Raw genomic sequence first — 18,929 nt, forward strand, 5'->3', positions numbered from 1 at the left:
ATACCGGGAGGGTGGAGGTAAGGTGGGGTAGAAAAGGGGAACTGATTACAAGCATCTACACATAACCTCCTCCCTGGGAGATGGACAACAGAAAAGTGAGTGAAGTGAGATGTCAGATGGTGTAAGACATGACAAAATAATAATAATTTATAAATTATCAAGGGTTCATGACAGAAGTGGGGGTGGGTGGGAATGAGGAGCTGATACCAACAGCTCAGGTATAAAGCAAATGTTATGAGAATGAAGGCAACAAATGTACAAATGTGCTTGACACATGGATGGATGTATGGATTGTGATAAGAGTTGTACGAGCCCCCAATAGAATGATTAAAAAAAAATCTTTCTCCCTTGAAGCAGCTGGTGGTTTTAAATTGCGGACCTTGCAGTCGGCAGCTCGTCACGTAACTACTATGCCTCCAGGGCCCTACAACCATCTGATTTAATGAAGTGGTTTTCTAATGAATACAAGTGTGGGCAGGTGGTATGAATAGAGGAAAGACAGTTGGTTCTACAAGGACTGGAGAAAGGTGGGGAGAAGCGAGAGAGAGGTTTACTGCCTGCCTCACACAGCTCCTCTGTTCACGCGTAGACTTCTGGGAGCAAGGACAGCTCTCTGGGGTCGGCGGAGCTTTGGCATTTGCCTTGCAATCGTGACCAAGCCCACAGTCCATAGACGTGACATGGAAAAACTTCACCGCAAAGGACACCATACCGCTACAGGAAACCAGAGGCCCCGAGAGGAAGTTGGGCCGCACTCCTCCTTCCTGGCCTTACCAAGGCAGCGAAGCAAAGAAGGCAGAAGTCGTGTAAAAGTCTCTCTCCCACATGACTACAAACATGGGGTCTAGTCAAAAAGTCCATGAGGAGCAGCAGCTTAACGGAAAGATATTCCCTCTGGAGAACCTATGTGAGTAACCCCTTTTAAGAAAGGTGGGTTCTATCTTTTAACATTCATGGCCAAAACAATGAAGGGATCCCATATTGATTACTGCTTTATCTAAACTGAAGTTGAAGGGGAAAAAAGTTATTGGGGGAGGTGGGGGCAGGAGATATATTTGGGATCAATTTCAAAGGGGACAGTAGGTTCTGAGAACTGTGACAGGAAGTTGAAGAGAGTTAAGGTAGAGAATTCTCGGACTCTTCACCAGAGAGAAAGATCTCTCATTGTTTTTCAATAACTAAAGCAGGTAACCAGTGCACTGGCTTTATTTTGTTACTTCGACTAGGGATGCACTGTGAGCAGCACTAACATTACTTAGTCTGATGCAACAGTGGGAAGACAAACTTGAGGGAGAATTAAGTTTTCTAGGGGTTCCAATATAAATGGGGGCTTAATTAAAATGATAATATCAGAGAAGTAATCAGGATCCCATTATATGATTTTGAGAACTCTGAAAGTATAATACCCTCCAGTTAAAATGGAAGTAAATGCACTTAGCCTGAGTGGACAGTTGTTTTATAAAGTTTGGAATGATGGGTAATGATGCACAAGACCTGCACAAAATTAATCCTCATTGTGCCTACGGTACTTTTCTCCTACAAATTGGTTGTTATAAGTCATATTAGTAATACAGTAACAACAACAACAAAAACAAACAACAACTTGCCATCGGGTCTAGTATGACTCAAGGGGACCCTATAGGACAGGGTAGGCCTGCCCCTGTAGGCTTCCAAGACTAATTCTTTATGAGAGTAGAAAGTGACAAACACAAGATAATAGAGTCACCTTTAATGAACGGGGAAAAGGGGGAATTGAATGTCCCCTAACACCAAACCTTCTTCTACGGTTCTCTTTTCTACCCTCATAGGCTTGTCATGGGCAGGGAAGCGAGTCATGAATGAGAAGGGGGTAATGGACAGGTATGTCAAAGGAACAAAAAAAAACAAAGTTCAAGGCACCGTCTCCTGAATTTCCTTCAGGGATCACCAAATTGGAATGAATTGGGGTCATATTCAATAGGCGATATATTGAAGAAATTTCTAGCTTAGACCTGAAGATCAAGTCAATAGCCAGACGCTGAACTATAATCATGAATGGTCTACGTATTTAAGTTTTTCTTTCAAAACAATTGTATACATTGTCTACTTTTTCAAATTTATTCTTCTGTATCAATAGATGTTTTTTTGTCATTTAGAATGTACACCTAAATGGGATAATTTATGAGGAAAATTTATGGGAAAAGTATGAGCTAGTGATAATGGCTACACAGCATGATGAATGTAATCAATTCACTGAAATTATGCATGCAAACAGTGAGCTGGCAAATGTTTCATGCGTATTTTTGCCACACATGCACACACACACACAAAGCATCTAAACTTTATATATATATATATTTTAAATCATGGTACTATGAATAAACTCCAAATTGTTAGTAACGTTTAGAATCATTTTGATGAGTTTATTGATACCCTCATTTCAATAAAAATAAAATGCAGTCATGGTGCTGTTGAATGCTTCATTTAAAAACACAGAACCTCTTCCAATATGAATCTGAAACAAACGATTGGATGCCATGGTTCTCTCACAAGGGCTGTAATGGAAATCGTGGTGATTGGCACTTGATTGTGAGGAACAGAAGGAACACACAAATATTAGCTTCGATCCATGTCCCCAAGTTGCTTCTCTTTTGGAGGTTTTGGTTTAGATCAGGGATATAAAAATCAAACTTGAGACCTACCTGATCCAGAATTTCCCCCAAACTACCTTGATAAATGTTCACAAAGGCACCAAAAGAAAGGAGAATTCCGGTGAGTCCAAATACCTGTTCCTTGTTTCTTCTTCAGGAGGGAGGCACAGGCAGCGTTCGTCGCCATGTCCAGGGCCAGCTTCTTCTCGTTGTTCCTTAAGTCTGTCCTAGCACCTTCACCAAAACAAGGAGAGGAAAGTCGGTCGATCAATCTTTCCACCAAAAAGAATGGCTTTTGGCAACATGGAAAAAATGATGGTCCAGAAATGAAATTTCTCAAAAGAGTAAAAGAGCGGTCTATGCTAGGGCAGATCTGTCACTTTTAATCAGACAGCTGGTCGCCGTAAGTGTGATGATGATGCCCATTTGAAGCACGTCATCGCCCTGGAGAGGCCCGGTCCGGTAGGCGTCTCGGATTGCTGTGAGCCCTTCGGTGAGAAGTTCACCAGTCCCCTCGGGAAATGCCAAGTGAATTATACCCAGTGGTGACAGGTGCCTCAGCATGAATGTTCCCCCAATCAATGCCATGTGACCCTTCCTTCTGCTAACACGGCCTTGAGAAAAGACCATAGGAACTGAGTTGGAAAGACTTTGACTCTATGAGCAAACTCTAGTGCCAATTAGCAGAATCTCAATAATATTCAAAAGCAAACAAAACTCCAAGGAATAGTCTTCAACAGCATTTTTGCTCATTTACAGCTCTTTATTATTATTAATCATTTTATTGGGGAGCTCTTACAGATCTTCTAACGATCTATCATTCAATCATATTAATCACACTTGTACATATGTTGCCATCAACATTTCCAAAACATTTTCTTTCTACTTGAGCCCTTGGTATCAGCTCCTCCTTTCACCTTCCTTCCTAAATCCTTGATCAATTATATATTATTATTGTTATTTCATGTATTACACTGTCCATTGTCTCCCTCCACCCACATTTCTATTATTCATCCCTCTGGGGGGTGGGGTAGTGGATGTTATAGATCCTAACTTGTGATCAGTTCCCACCCATCCCCACCTCATGTTCACTTACATTCCCAAAGGATCTCAAAAACCTCACTGTCCATGGAGTCAATCCTAACTCCTAGCGGCATTATAGGACTGTGTAGAACTTCCTTGTAGGTTTCTGACACTATAACTCAGTGGTTCTCAACTTGTGGGTCACAACCCCTTTGGGGGTCGAACGACCCTTTCACAGGGGTTGCCCAGTTCATAACAGTAGCAAAATTACAGTGATGAAGTAGCAATGAAAGTAATCTTATGGTTGGGAGGGGGGGGGGGGGCGGTCCATACACCATGAGGAACTATTAAAAGGGTCGCAGCTTTAGGAAGGTTGAGAACCACTGATCTAACTCTTTAAAGGGGTAGAAGGCCTCCTCTTTCTCCTGAGGAGCAGCTGCTGGTTTCAAACAGCTGACCTTGTGGTTAGCAGCCCAATGTGTAACCATTAACTTCATTCCTAACAGACAGTTTCCTAGAAATTATGGTGAATGTAAGAATTCTAGTTTTAATTCTGCTAGTTATTCTCAGATTGCTTTCAAAACAGGCTTCATCAATCAACACTTTCTAACAGTATATAAAACTGAAAAAAAAACAAACAACACCCCCTGCCCACACACACACACACAAACCCTCAAGCCCACGCAGAGTAGAATGACCCCTTTTAGGTATCTGGAGCATAAACGTTTATAGGAGAAAGCCTTGTCTTTCCCACAGAACAGCTGATAAATTCAAGTTGCTGGTCTTGTGGTTAGCAGGCCAGCATATAACTTACTTCACCCTCAGGCTATTTGTCACAGTCTAAAGAGTGCTGTTTTCCTTCTAACCACCCCTACTTCATAAGCAAAACGTAAAATGCTCCAACCTTAAAGTACAAAAATATCAAATGAAGGGTAAAATGGGGTATAAAATAGCATCGTATACAGTAGCATAGGAAATGCACTCTGGCAACTAGCCTGTAACTAGTTCATTACACGTACTGTTGTAACCAGTACATACAAACTATGACAATCTTATATTACAGTTATATTTCTCCTGGGCAGGTTCCAGCCTATCCCCAGCCGTGGTTGTACATAAAACTTCCTGCTCTCGACTGTGTTTCAGGTCATGGATGTCTGAGGGTTAAACCATTTGTGACTGCTAGTATCTTACATGAAATAATTCTTTTAGAGCATATGTATATGATTTCTGACAGAGCAGGAAAGGTGCAGACACAGTGATGCTAAAGAAGGAAAATCATCATTTCCTCCATCCCTCTAGCCAGCATTACCCAGCAATACCTACAGTTTCAAACAATGCATTTTAATGACATTTTTCATTTAGCTTCAAATATATAACATGTTATCACTTCAACATGTAATTGAAATGTATTGTGACACTTTAGGTTTTTACTACTAAATTTTTGAACATCTAGATTCAGGTGAGCTTACGTCCTAGTAGATGCCTTATCAGTGCAATTCTAGGCATTCTCTTTTGTAAGGAGGGGGCACAAAAGAGTATTTCTTATGTCCCATGATATTGTTCAGAGGCTCCCTGCCATCCAGCCTTATAAAGTATGTCTTGGCACCCAAATTTCCTTTCTTAATAGACTTCTGGACCACCTTATGATAAAAGGTCAGATAATTTCTACAATACATCGGGCCCAAAGTAAGGGCTAATTAATACTTGTAGGGAAAATGGATGGATGGATGGATGATCCACAATCTCACTTTCCCAATGACTTGGTGTAAAAATAGAGATATTGGGTATTCTCATTCATTCCTGATATACCTACTGAACTCAAAGCAGGACACTGGAGCTGCACCATTCCCTAATATCTATTGAGACTTATCCTAGCAATTTTACCCAAATTACTTTTTTAGAGAGGAGATATCGCACACAGGCACACACTATTTCCTTCTGAAGACATTTAATTGTGCAGAAATATACAGTAACTCTTTACTAATGCTAAATATATAATTTTAAAGCTTACCTATTTTTAATTTATAACTAAAAACGTATACAAATCAACCCCAAGCATTTCATCTTACTCAGTAAACAACCATTACACTGACAGACTGGAGGTTAAAATTCCAGTTTAAAGATAAGGAATTTGTTATTCCTCCCACTCTCTGCAATGTTATAATCGGATGTAGACTTTTAGGTTAAGCAAAGGCCAGAGAGGCTCAGCACACACTTACCTTTCGTCAGAAGCAACTGGACAATGTCTGCATATCCCTTCCAGGCAGCAGCGTGCAAAGCAGTGTCCCCCAGCTTGTTCTGTGATAATAAACAGAGGAAGTAACATCTGAAGGGAGTGGGTTGAAAAACAACACATCAATTTAGGCTTCTTCCAGTTAGAACTAACATACGAGCACATTTATAAAACCATATGAAATCCCAAGGAGAGTCAAGTGCCCAGAGTCACTTTTGGAAAATGGAAAAAACGGACGCCGCAGAAACGACATAGGCTGAAATCAGATGGCTGTTGAGAGGACACCAGGAGAAGCAAAGATCTGTGCTCAGATACCTAGCAAGATTCCAGAATTGAAGATTCCTGTAAAAGCTGAGGGTGGGAACAGGGTGCTGATTTAAAGTGTTCATAAGTAAGCAGCACCCCGGATCGTCTTCCTCTCCCCTTATTTTATAAGCAAGCCAATAAATATGGTAGAATGATTCACTCAGAAATTAACTTGAGTACAAAGAAAATGTTTTGAAAATGATGATGGCAACATATGTACAATTGCGCTTGATACAATTGATGTATGGATTTAACCTTGTAAGAGCCCCGAATAAAATTATTTACAACAAAAAAAATTAACGGAAAATGAGCTGATTCCAAGAACCCAAGCAGAAGGCGAATTTTGAGAATGACGAGGGCAACAAATGTATAATGGTGCTTTATTCAATTGATGTATGCATGGATTGTGATAAGAGTTGTATGAGCCCCAATAAAATGATTTAAAAAAATACATTAAAAGAAAAAAATTAACATGAGAGATTGCAAGATCATGAACACTAGGTACAAGAAGGGGCAATGAGGAAAACCAAACCACAAAACAGAGAGAGGATTAAGTAAAAACCTACAAACTAAACAATATGACCTATCTCACATCTCCTTGCCTTGCCCTCCTGCCCCAATGGATGCACACCAACATATGTGTGCCTTAGGCAGGTAACTGGGGACCCTCTCTAGACACCTCAACAAACTCACGAGAGAGGAGGAAAGGTAGCATACACTGGCATTGGCTGTTTCCTGAAAAAAGTCAAGACCTCACCACCTCACCCACCAGAGAAGCCCAGTGGCCACCAAGTGCCGCCAAGCACAGAGGTCTTCCAGGCACACTTAACCTCTTAAAGAAGTACATTTGGAGGACGCAGCCGATGTACATGGTTGTGGTGGTCAAGTGCCAACGAGCCGGCTCTAACCCAAGTGGCCCCAGGTATGAACACTGAACCGTGAGCCATCCTCACAGTGTTGCTACGTACGCTCAAGCCCCCTGCTGCAGCTACTCACTGAAGGCCTCCTCCTTTTTCACTGACCCTCGATTTTATGATGTCCTTTTCCAGAGAACATTCCCTCCTGATAACCTGTATGTCCAAAGTATGTGCGATGAGGTCTCATCATCCCCGTGTCCAGGGAGCATTCTAGCTGTACTTCCGCCAAGACGGATTTGTTTGTTCTCCTGGTGGTCCCAGGTAGTCAATATTCCTTGCCAACACTATCGTTGAAGGGCATTATTTCATCGCGGGTCTTCCTTTACGGGTTGCCCAGTTTTCACATGCTTATGAAGTGATTGAAAACATGGTGGCTAAAGCCAGGTGGACCTTAGTCTTCCAAGTGACATCGCTGCTCTTTAACAATTCAAAGAAATCATATGGAGATTAACCCAATGCAATATGCTGCTTGATTTATTTATGCTGCTTGATTTATTGACTGCCACTTGGATGAATGTTGGTTGTGGATCCTAGTAAAATGAAATTTTGACCACTTGAATTTTTTTCTTTTCCAGTGTGTGAGGAGTTAGGTTTTTAAAAAAGATTGAGTTATAATCCATACTGAAGGCTATAGTCTTATCTACAAGTATTTCAAGTCCTCTTCATGTCCCGCAAGCAAGGTGTGTTATCTGTATTCTGCCTTTGTTTCTCTAGAGAACCCTAACATAATACTAATAAGAAAGCATTTATGTTGGAAAGATTACTAAGATGGTCCAAAAATTCCTGTTCCCTGGTATGTATATCCAGGAAAATTCCTTGTGTGGGCGGGACCAGTGAATATAATAGACTATCATTCCCGTGGATAGGTTTATAATCAATTCAATTGGAATTTATCAAAAAACAAATTATTCTGGGTGGGCCTGACCTAATCAGAGAGTCCTTTATAGAAGATAAAGATGCTCTTTGGAGGCCAAGAAAGTGGCCATATGGGGAGTGTTGGGGAAGCTGCTGTCCAGGAGGTCAAGTGAGAGTGTTCTGGTGAGTAGAAAGGTCCACACGAAGATCCGGGAGCCCTCCCTGTCCAGGAAGTGGCTTTGCCCCACATCTGCTTTGGTAAAAGCCCTGGCGAGCTGGGGCCATGTAATAGGGATTTCACGCTGGCTGTGCAACCTTTGTGCGCCTCGATTGCCACCTGCCCACCTGGTCTCCACCCCAGGAACTGAATGGCTGTCATGTTGAGCTCCCCAAAGCCATGTCCTGATCACTACAGAGCAACTGTTCACTCGCAGCTCCCACCCGGTGGATCTGTGCCCTTCTCCCACGATTTCCCTCTCTCAACAGGGCTAGGCAGCTATTCTGCCTACAGGGTCTGATCCTTCCTGCAGCCACCCAGGGCCTAACCTACAGGAAGTATGATTACCTGTGGCTGGAGGGACCCAGCACCAGCACCTGGGTCACCTTCACCCCCCACCCCCACCCCAACAGTCACGTCTACGAGGCATGGCACCCGCCACTTCCAGGGTGCCTCAGCTCATTGCAGCCCCAGTTTCTCCCTGTCCTTACAGTGGTGTCAGCACTTCCCACCCACCATTTCACCAACACTGCAGCTTCTAGCAGCCCCATCCTCTCCCAGGCAGCCCATCCTTGCAAGCCCACAGCACATGCCACTTCAGCCAGAGGTGCGTATCTTCTCAGGCCAGGTCCCTGCAGGCCCCCTGGTGTTCTCCCAGCCCCGGGGCCACGGATAGACACAGCCTAGGTCTCCTCCAGCTCATGGATCATCACTGCCCCATCCCTTCCCAGGCCACGCAGTGTGTGGAAAAGTGGTGAGTACATCCCTGGTCCAGAGGGCATCCTTCCCCAAATCTAGCTCAGCTCCGGAACCCAGGGGACCAGTGACCCAGTTCTCGGAGCTCCCCAGCTCATGCCAGCCACACCACCTTAGACCCCAATGGGGCCACCACCACCTATTGGCCCCCTACAGCCCTATCACTATATTAGGAGCTATCCACCAGTCAAAGTGAGTTCCCTACAGCTGTCCTCACCAGTGCTCAGAACCTTTCATCACTGTTGACCACTGAGTCACTGCAGCACCTGCCTACATAGCAGTCAGACCCATTTCCTTAGTAGACCACAGGCAGCCCTTTAAAACACTGTTGCCAGTCACACAGAGAGAGAACACCGGGCCTCTTGGTCTTCCAGAAATATTGTGCCCAGCTCTTCGAAATCACCACATAAACAACAGCACGTCACATCACGCCCAACAAGAAAACAAGAAAGAGAAACCACCACAGCATGGTTAACAACTCTTATAGAAGAATCTGACATTGATCTGCCACAAAGAGACATTTTCAGAAGGCTGCTTGGAGTGATACAGGAGATGAGGGAAGCTACACAGACTAAGGAGGCAACAATAGAGGAGATGAAGTCCACAAAGGAGGGGATGAAGCCCATGCACCAAAAGGAAATACAAGGACTAACGGATGAAGTAGCAGAAAGTGCACACAAGATCACAGAACTCATGAACAGACTACAGGAGGCTGAGAACCATATCAGTCATCTCAAAGACAATCAGGCAGACCTCAGCAAACAAAGAAAGAAAATCAAACAAGATAATAAAAGAGGCAGAAGAAAACCTGAGATCAATGGCAGATGCTATGAAGAGGAACAACATCCGAATTATTGGCCTACCAGAACAAGACACAGTGAAGAAGTCGCCAGCTAAATGAACAAGGGAATTTCTAGAAGAAAACATCCACACCTTAATGAATGAGAATCTTTCACTCAGAGGAATCAGAGAGGACACAAATTAGACTAACCCCCAGGAAGAACTCACCAAGGCATATGATAAACTATCCAACTTCAAGGTAAAAGAGAAAACCCTAAGAGCAGCAAGAGAAAGGAAGACAGTCACATAGAATGGCTCTCAGGTAAGAATATGCTCAGACCTACCAACAGGAACCATGAAGAGAAGGGTCTTCCAGGACAAGGAAAAACTTAAAGAATACGTAGCAAGATACCCAATCCTGCAGACGATCCTTGCCGTCTCACTAAGGCCAGAAGACCAACATCCACCAAGCACAAACAGTACACCATATAGCCCAACTCCAACCAGACGCCCACGAACCCATAACAATCACTAAGATAACATGGCCTCAGAGAGAAAAGAAGGCAATAAGGAAGCCCCCCACAAAGACACTGCACAGCGATAAGAAGGGTGATAGGAAAACACCCAAAACAAAAGGCACGAGATGACAGCAATGAATCCACGTATTGTGATAATACCTCTAAATGGCAACGGCCTCAACTCCTACATTAAAATAAAAGGGCTTCCAGACTTCTTGGAAAACGTAGCCCATTGGTCTGTTGCCTGCAGGAAACACATCTTAAGCTTGCAGACAAGAATAAACAAAGAATAAAAGGCTAGAAGAAGATATAACAGGCAAATGAAAGCAGGAGTCGCAATCCTAATCTGACAAAACTAATTTCAAGGTTGAAACCGTAAAAAGAGGTAAGGAGAGGCATTATGTAATGCTCAAAGGATCACTTTACCAGGAACCAGTGAGCACAATAAATATATATGCGCCAAATGAGAGACCCATGAAATTGGTCAAACAAACTATTCAAAACATGAAAAGATATCACAGATTCAACAATTATAATAGGGGGCTTTAATACACTGCTTTCAGAGAAAGATGGATCATTGGAAAGGAAGCTCAACAAAGAGACTACAGAGCTAAACACTACAATTAGGCAACTAGATCTGAAAGGCATACTTAGGGCTTTCCATCCAAATGCAAAAAATCCACATTCTTTTCGAGTACACATGGCTCATTTTCAAAAGTAGACCACATGCTGGGGCACAAATTAAGCCTGAGTAAATTCAAACACATAGGGATTACGCAGACATCCTTCTCAGATCACCATGCCATAAAGCTGGAGATCAATAAAAGGACAGCCAGAAAAACAAGGGCAAACAATTGGAAGATGATTATTATCTTCTGTGACAATAGTGGGTACTGACCCAGATTAGAGAGATCAGAAAGTTTCTAGAAGCTAATGAATACAGCATTTCAAAACTTATCGGATATGGCAAAAGGCGTCAAGGGAGGTAGCTTGATAACAATAAAGGAATATAAGAAAAAGGTAGAGAGGTTTATGACGGATATGCTCTCACAAAACTTCCAGCAACAGAACCAAGTCATCAGAACAATCCCTCCAATAGCAAAAGAAAAATAATAACAAAAATCAAAGCAGAACTGAACCACTGGGAATACGAAAAAACGATGCAGAAAATTAATGCAACAAGCTGGTTCTTTGAAAGGATCAATGGAATTGAGAGACTCCTGGTAAACCTAAGCAAAGTAAGAAAAAGCAAACAACAACAGCCAGGATGAGGAATGAAAAAGGGGGGATCACAATATACTCTAATGAGAATGAAAAGATAATCACAAAGTACTATGACTGTTTTGTATTCTAATGAATTCAGCAATGTGGAAGACATGGACAAATACTTGTAGAGAAAAAAAAATCCCTCTCTAGACTATCCCAGATAGAGGTCAAGAACCTAAAAAACCCATAGCAATAGAAGAAACAGATATGGTTATCAAGCAGCTACAAAAAAAAATAAAAGCTGCTGGACCAGACGACTTCACAGAAGAACTCTACAAAGCATTGAGGGAGGAGCTGACACCGATCCTCCAGAAAGTATTCCAGGGTGTAGAAAAGAATGGCAAACTCCCAAACTCACTTTACAAAGCAAGTATAACTTTGACACCCAAACAGGTCAAGGATCCCAAGCAGGAACAGAGAACTAAAGACCAATATCTCTAATGAACATGATGCAAAAATCCTTAACAAATTATTGGCCAATGGGAATACAAAAGTATACACCACATTGGTAAGAAAAAGCATAAGAACCACATGGTAATATTGATAGATGCAGAAAAAGCATTTGACAACATCCAACACCCATTCCTAATTAAGACGCTCAAGAGACTAGGAATGGAAGGTCAATTCCTCAAGTTAATACAAGCTATCTATGAAAAGCTGACAGCTAACATCATAGTCAATGGAAAAAAGATGAAATCAATCCCACTGAAAGAGGGGACCAGACAAGGATGCCTCTTGTCCCAATTTCTATTCAACATTGTAGTGGAGGCCCTAGCTAACAACATAAGGTAGCAGGACATTAAAAGTATCCAATAGGGAGAGGAGGAGGTGAAACTATCGCTATTTGCAGATGATATGATTCTGTACATTGAAAATCCTAAAAGCTCCACAACAGGAGTACTAACAGCGATAGAGGAATATAGAAGAGTGGCAGGAAACAAGATCAACAAACAGAAGTCGATTGGTTTGTTGTATTCATCAGAAAAGACCATGGAAGAGGAGATCAAGAAGGCAGTACCCTTCACAACAGCCAAGAACAAATTGAAATATCTAGGGATTGAGTTAACAAAAAAAAATACACAAAAGACCTATACAAGGAAAATGACAAGACCCTACTACAGGAAACCAAAAGCAACCGCCTTAAATGGAGAAATATCCCATGCCCATAGATCGAAGACTCAATATAGTAAAATGCCTATCCTACCCAGGACACTTTATAAGTTTAATGCTATCTTGATTTAAATACCAACAACCTTCTTCAAAGAATTGGAAAAACTGACCACCAATTTCATACGGAGAGGGAAGAAGCCTAGAATTAGCAGAGAACTCCTCAAGAAGGACAACATTGGAGGGCTCGCTTTACCTGACTTTCACACCTACTACACAGCCACAGTAGTTAAAACATGTGGCACTGGTATAATGACAGATACACAGACCTATGGAAAAGAACAGAAAATTCAAAAATAAAACCATCAGCATATAAACAACTGATTTTTGACAAGTGTCCCAAAAGCATCAAGTGGGGGGAGGAGGGGGGGGCAACACCCTATTTAACAAGTGGTGCTAGAAACAATGGAAATTCACATGTAGAAAAATAAAACAAGATGTCTACTTCATCCCATGCACAATAAACTCAAGGTGGATAACGGACCTAGAAGTAAAGCCCCAAACTATCAGGACCATCAATGAAAGAATTGGACCAACCGAAGAATTTGGCCCAGGGAATACAAAGGCTAAGCTAACTGCAATAGGGCAGGGTACACACACAGGGGAACCTGAAATCAACAAGTGGGATTTACTAAGGATAAAACACATATGTGCGTCAAAAGACTTTACCAAGAGGGTAACAAGGCAACCCACAGACTGGGAGAGGATATTTAGCAACAACACAACATACAAAGGGCTTATTATGAAAATCTAAAATACCCTCCTTGCCTGCCCAAAGAGGAAAACAGTTAACCCCTTGAAGAAGTGGGCAAAAGAACTGAAGTTTCACTAGGGAGGAGACCAGTATCACCAATAAACATAATGCTCCTGATCATTAGCCATCAGAGAAATGCAAAACAACCACGAGATACCATCTAACACCTTTGAGGCTAGCCCAAATAATAAATCATAAAATCAGAAAGGCGAGCCCAAATCATGAAATCAGAGAGCAACAAATGTTGGAGGGGATGTGGCAAGATAGGAACTCTCCTTCATTGCTGGTGATCCTGTAGATATGTACAGCCACTATGGAAAGTGATCTGGTGATACTTAAACAAAATGGAAATTGATCTACCTTATGACCCTGCTATCCCTCTACTGAGCTTATACCCAGAAGAGGTAAGAAGAGACAAGTTCAGGTGTATGCAATCCAAAGACCTGGAAACAACCTAAGTTTCCATCAGTAGATGAGTGGATCAGTAAACTCTGGCACAAAGAAACAAAGGAGTACTGTGCATCACCAAAAAGCACTGATGAGCACATGCACACGTCTTTTCATGGGAAGACTTGGAGGAAATTATGCTAAGTGAAGTGAGCCATGTAATCAGCATGGTTGGTAAAGAAGAGAAGCCACCTATATCACAACATTCCAGCTGAGGTACAGGGAGTCAGGAGGAAGTTAGACCAAACTCAAGGAAGTACGTGTTGGTCCAACACAAAAAAAGGGGAAAGGGTAAGGCGGGGGTGGAGAAAAGGGAGGGTCAAAAGTGAGATGATGATGGAGGGAGCAGGGCACTAACCCACCAAGGGGGAGAGTACTGGTTTTGTCTCCACAGAATTGGGACTGGGCATACCTACCACGGTGCACCAAACCATGAGGACAATGTGGCCACGTGGAAGAAGGCATGAAAAGAGAGAGCTACAGGGCTGGCCCCCAGCCAGAGCCATACCGACCCTTCCCTAGAAATCGGGGTGACAGAGAACAACACTAAACCTACAGGTTGGGGAGGGGGCCAGCATCACCCAGCCGCATGGAAGCAGACCAGGAAGGAAGAAGAGAAAGCCGGATTGGACCCCTCGCTGGCACAGCAGGCCCAGGAGGACATCCCTGCGGGGAGCAGAGGGGACTGGGTGGCAGACAATAGCTTTTGTCACATTGTCCTCTTACTGGAGCAGACTGCGACAGAGGACAATTCTGGGGTCACACAGCAGGGAGGTAGTGTGGTCTGAACCCCGCACTGAGGTGGGGGAGACCAAGAATCATACCAGACCAGCAGATAGAGCAAAGCAAAGCTGCAAAGCTCCTGAGGAGCCCCAAAAAGGGACTCCAGGCTGGGAGGGGCAGCTCCTAGATAGTCATGAAGGCCAGTGAACAGACCTGGGATTTTTGTATATTTCTTCTCTCTTTTTTTTTCTTTTCTCTCTTTTCTTTTTCTTCTTGTTTCTTCTCCTTTTTTCCATTAAAAAAAAAAATCAGTTTCGGCTATGTCATAGTTGGAGTGCCTACCTACATAAGATAGGCATGAGAAGTGTACCTGAGGAGAAATCAGTGGGACCAATAGTCCCGGGGAGACCTGAGGGATGAGAACGGTAGGGTAAGGGGACGGTGAGCAGACAGCGCCATAGATGGGAACTACTAGGGTGTTAAGAGTCAATAAAGAGGAGATAGGGATCTGATGGCAGGAGGTGAGGTGGGGGGAAGGTGTCAGAGCAACAGCAAACTAGCTAAAAGGAGGTACCAAGAGGTAGAAATAAGGGGAAAGTGCAGTGGGACAGGAGGAAGGTAAAAGGAAACAGAGGAAGGACATAGGAAACAAAGCAGTGGATAGAGGTATAAACATAGGTGTGTACATATGTAAATACATTAATCCACAAAAATAGAGGTATTGGCCTATGTATATATATTTATATGGCAATACACGGAGGTAGTGGACAGACTTTTGGCCTCTGGCTCATACCCTCTCTCAATACAAGAACACTTTGTTCTAACAAATTGCAGTTACAGATGTTCACCCTCATGACACAATCACTGAAGACAAAACAGGTGCATAAGCAAATGTGGTGAAGAAGGCAGACGGTGCCTGGCTATTAAAAGATATAGTGTCTGGGGTCTTAAAGGCTTGAAGTTACACAAGCCGCCATTCAGCAGAGAAGCAATAAGCCCACATGGAAGAAGCACACCACCGGTGTGATCATTAGGAGTCATTGGGACCGGTTAATAGGCATCAGCCGACACGTAACAAACAAAAACAGAGTGTTAAGAATGAGGGGGCTGGGAGCAGAGACCCAAAGCCCATCTGTAGACATTGGAATATCCCCGCCACAGAGGGGCCACAGGGAGGGAGGAGTCGACCAGGGTGCAGTAAAGCATCGATGAAACACACCACCCCTCCACTACCATGACCCCAGTGCTGCTTCTCAATTCAGACTAGACGGAAACATGTACACAGGTATACATAAGAGATGTGTGCTCATGACACACAGAATCCAGGAACAGGAGTGGGAATAGTGATTGATACCAGAAAGGTAGGGGGAAGGAGGGTTAAGGAAGGAAGAAAAGAGGAACTGATCATAACGATCGACACATAACCATATACCTCTCTCCAGGGGGAAGAACAACAGAAAACATGAGGGAAGAGAAATAGCAATTGGTGTGAGATATGAAAATAATAATAATTATTATTCTGGGGTTATGGGGGGGAGTTGATGCCAAGAATTCAATAGAAAGTAAATGTCTAGAACAGAATGAAGGCAACATATGTACAATTTCAATAAATGCAAGCGATATATGGATTGTAACAAGAGTTGTAAAAGTCCCCAATAAAATTATCTTTTAATTTAAAAAATTGTTTTAAGATGCTCTCCTGCCCTGCTGATACAGGAAGAGAACAAACAACTATGTTGTACACTGCCTAGAAGCTGAGACCCTCAATCTTGCAGACACAAGAAAATGAATTCTGCCAAAGACCTGAATGAGTGTGTTTTATATGGGCTCAAGTTCTGTGTAAAACACACCCACAGGCAACACCTTGAGTTCAGCCTCTGGGGCACTGAGCATAACATCTAACTAGGCCAGACTCGGAAATTTCTTAGGTAAATTAGTATTGTTTGGAGTCACCATGTCTGTGGCAATTTCATGTGTAGTAATAGAAAACACATATAGATCTTTTGGAAATTAAAAAGACAAGATGAAACAAAGATACAGGTAAGTTAATGGGAGGTTCGATTCAAGAGGTCCAGCATATTACTAACAGGCATTCCAGAAACAAAGAAAGTAGTCAAATAAAAACAGCAAAGAAATAATACCAGATAATTTTCCAAGCTAAACGGATTCACCATAGTTAGCTGGGGAAAGCCCCACAGTAAAGCAATCACTGTGAAATCTAGAACACCAACCATGAAGTGAAGACTCTTAGAGAGAGAAAAAATATTTCCCAGAAAGGAATGAAAATTAAAATGGCAAAAATTCTCAAAAGCCAGTCTGAAAACTGGACTACTATAGACACGCCTTTGATATTCTGAGGGGAATGATTTTCTATCTTTAATTCGGATCAGCCAAGTAATCCATCCCAAGCTACCTTTCCTTGAGAACCTAGTTGAAATTGTGCTCTCCAACGAAGGAAAAAAACCAATTAGGAGACAAAGGATCCAGAAAAATAGGAGATCCAAAACGAGGTACATAACACCACATAGCCCAACTTGTAAAGATTACAAAGTGAGAATGGTGGTTGTGGTAGTTCCATAATCTGTTGTCAATTTGAGACTTAAGAGTAAAGGGGTGGAAGTTAACCTGTCAATCAGGAAAGTTTGATGACCTCATTTGGAGGAGCTAAGGAGATAAACAGCGCACTGAAGGTGGAACTCACACACACCCCTGCCCTGTGAAACATTCCTGTTAAGACACATGGAGTTACGCTAGAGCCTTGGAACTGAAGGAGCCACAATGGAGACTCTTGCCAGCGCTGAGATGCTTCCACTGCCACTGGACCCACAAGACTTTCTACCCACTGGCCTGTGATCTTCCTGCATTTGGCATCATTGTATGTGTTGCATGGGTCTTAAAAGGAATTTATATATTGGTATCAGACATATGGACTAATATTGGACTTATGAACTTGATCCGGACTGGGCTGGGACGTTTTCTCAATATTCAATTGCTCTTGTATATAAAGTTCTTATACACATGAGTGTCTATAAATTTGTTTCCCATACTAACACAGAGGTCTCCAGGAAGTGTGAGTCAAAGGAACTAATCATTTGTCTTGTATATTTAGGAAAAGTATGCTGAAAGAATATTTAAAATGTAGGGAGAGAGGGAGAGTTAGTTTAGGAGAAATAGAGTTTATGTTAATGGTGGTAGATAGATTTGGAAAAGGATATTGAGAATGGCTACACAGCCTGAAAAATATAACCCATGTTATTGAAATATGCATGTAGAAATCACGGTGATAACACATGCTTAATTATGTAGTTTCACCACAATAAAAAGCATACTTTTAAAAGAACTACCACCAAAATAATTAAATACAGAATAATTGTCAATTCATAAGTACAGAAACAAAAATTGCTATTTAAGGAAACAACACAATAGATTTCTTGGTTTAGCAATCAGCAATAGTTAAATGGTCACAATAATATAAGGATTATACACTATCATAACCCAAAACATTGCAGGACCACATGGGAAGACCAGTAAAATAGGCTGAGTGCTGGTAAGTTGGAGATTAAGAGTTGGGAGTCAGAGAAGACAGCAGTTGATCTGAAGCCCTCACCTACCAAATAGGAAACCAAGTTGATGTGTCAACTTGATGAACTGCTATGAAAACAAGACAGCTCCAGAAGCACGCTCTTCAGTAACATCAAAGTAAGCATAAGAATAAACTACGAGAAACTAAAAATGGGATATGACAGTGGTTAGTATGCTGTGTTAGTCCGGGTAGACTAGAGAAACAAATTCATAGACACTCATACGTATATAAGTAAAGAGCTTTATATACAGAGTAAATGTATGGTAAGAAAACATCCCAGCTTAGTTCAGATCAAGTACACACATCCAATATTAGCCCATATGTCCAATACTAGTCCATAAATTCCTCTTCAGACTCACAAACACATGCAATGATGCCAAATGCAGGAAGATCACAGGCCAGTGGGTGGAAAATCTTGTGGATCCAGTGGCAGTAGAAACATCTCACCGCTGGCAGGTGTCCACATGACTCCTCCAGCTCCCAGGGCTCTGGCTGAATCAGCATAGTTCCATCAGGCTTATCATCAGTAATGTTTCACAGGGAGTGAGCATATAACCTGCCTCCAGTGAGCTATTTATCTCCTTAGCACCTCCAAATGAGGTCATCAAGCTTTGACCAGATTGACAGGCTAAACTCCACCACTTCACTCTTGGGTCTCAAATTGATAGCAGATTATATAACTACCACAGATGCAAATTATGAGCTTGGTTTAAGATTTAAATTTTCCTGAAATAGCATGTACTTGTAGCATTTT

At 42.3% G+C, this 18,929-nt stretch overlaps 1 protein-coding gene across 1 annotated transcript in view; it reads right to left on the bottom strand.

Moving 5' to 3' along the window:
* Positions 1–18,929, bottom strand: part of OSTF1 (osteoclast stimulating factor 1) — a 108,293-nt gene that overhangs the window by 2,410 nt on the left and 86,954 nt on the right. Inside the window, exons 9-10 of the mRNA XM_075559543.1 lie at positions 5,873–5,951; positions 2,766–2,864 (exon numbers count right to left, since the gene is read on the bottom strand). Coding sequence (XP_075415658.1) covers positions 2,766–2,864; positions 5,873–5,951 — 178 coding nt within the window. The remainder of the gene's footprint in view (positions 1–2,765; positions 2,865–5,872; positions 5,952–18,929) is intronic.

Source organism: Tenrec ecaudatus, chromosome 10 (assembly GCF_050624435.1).
Source record: "Tenrec ecaudatus isolate mTenEca1 chromosome 10, mTenEca1.hap1, whole genome shotgun sequence".
NCBI lineage: Eukaryota > Metazoa > Chordata > Mammalia > Afrosoricida > Tenrecidae > Tenrec > Tenrec ecaudatus.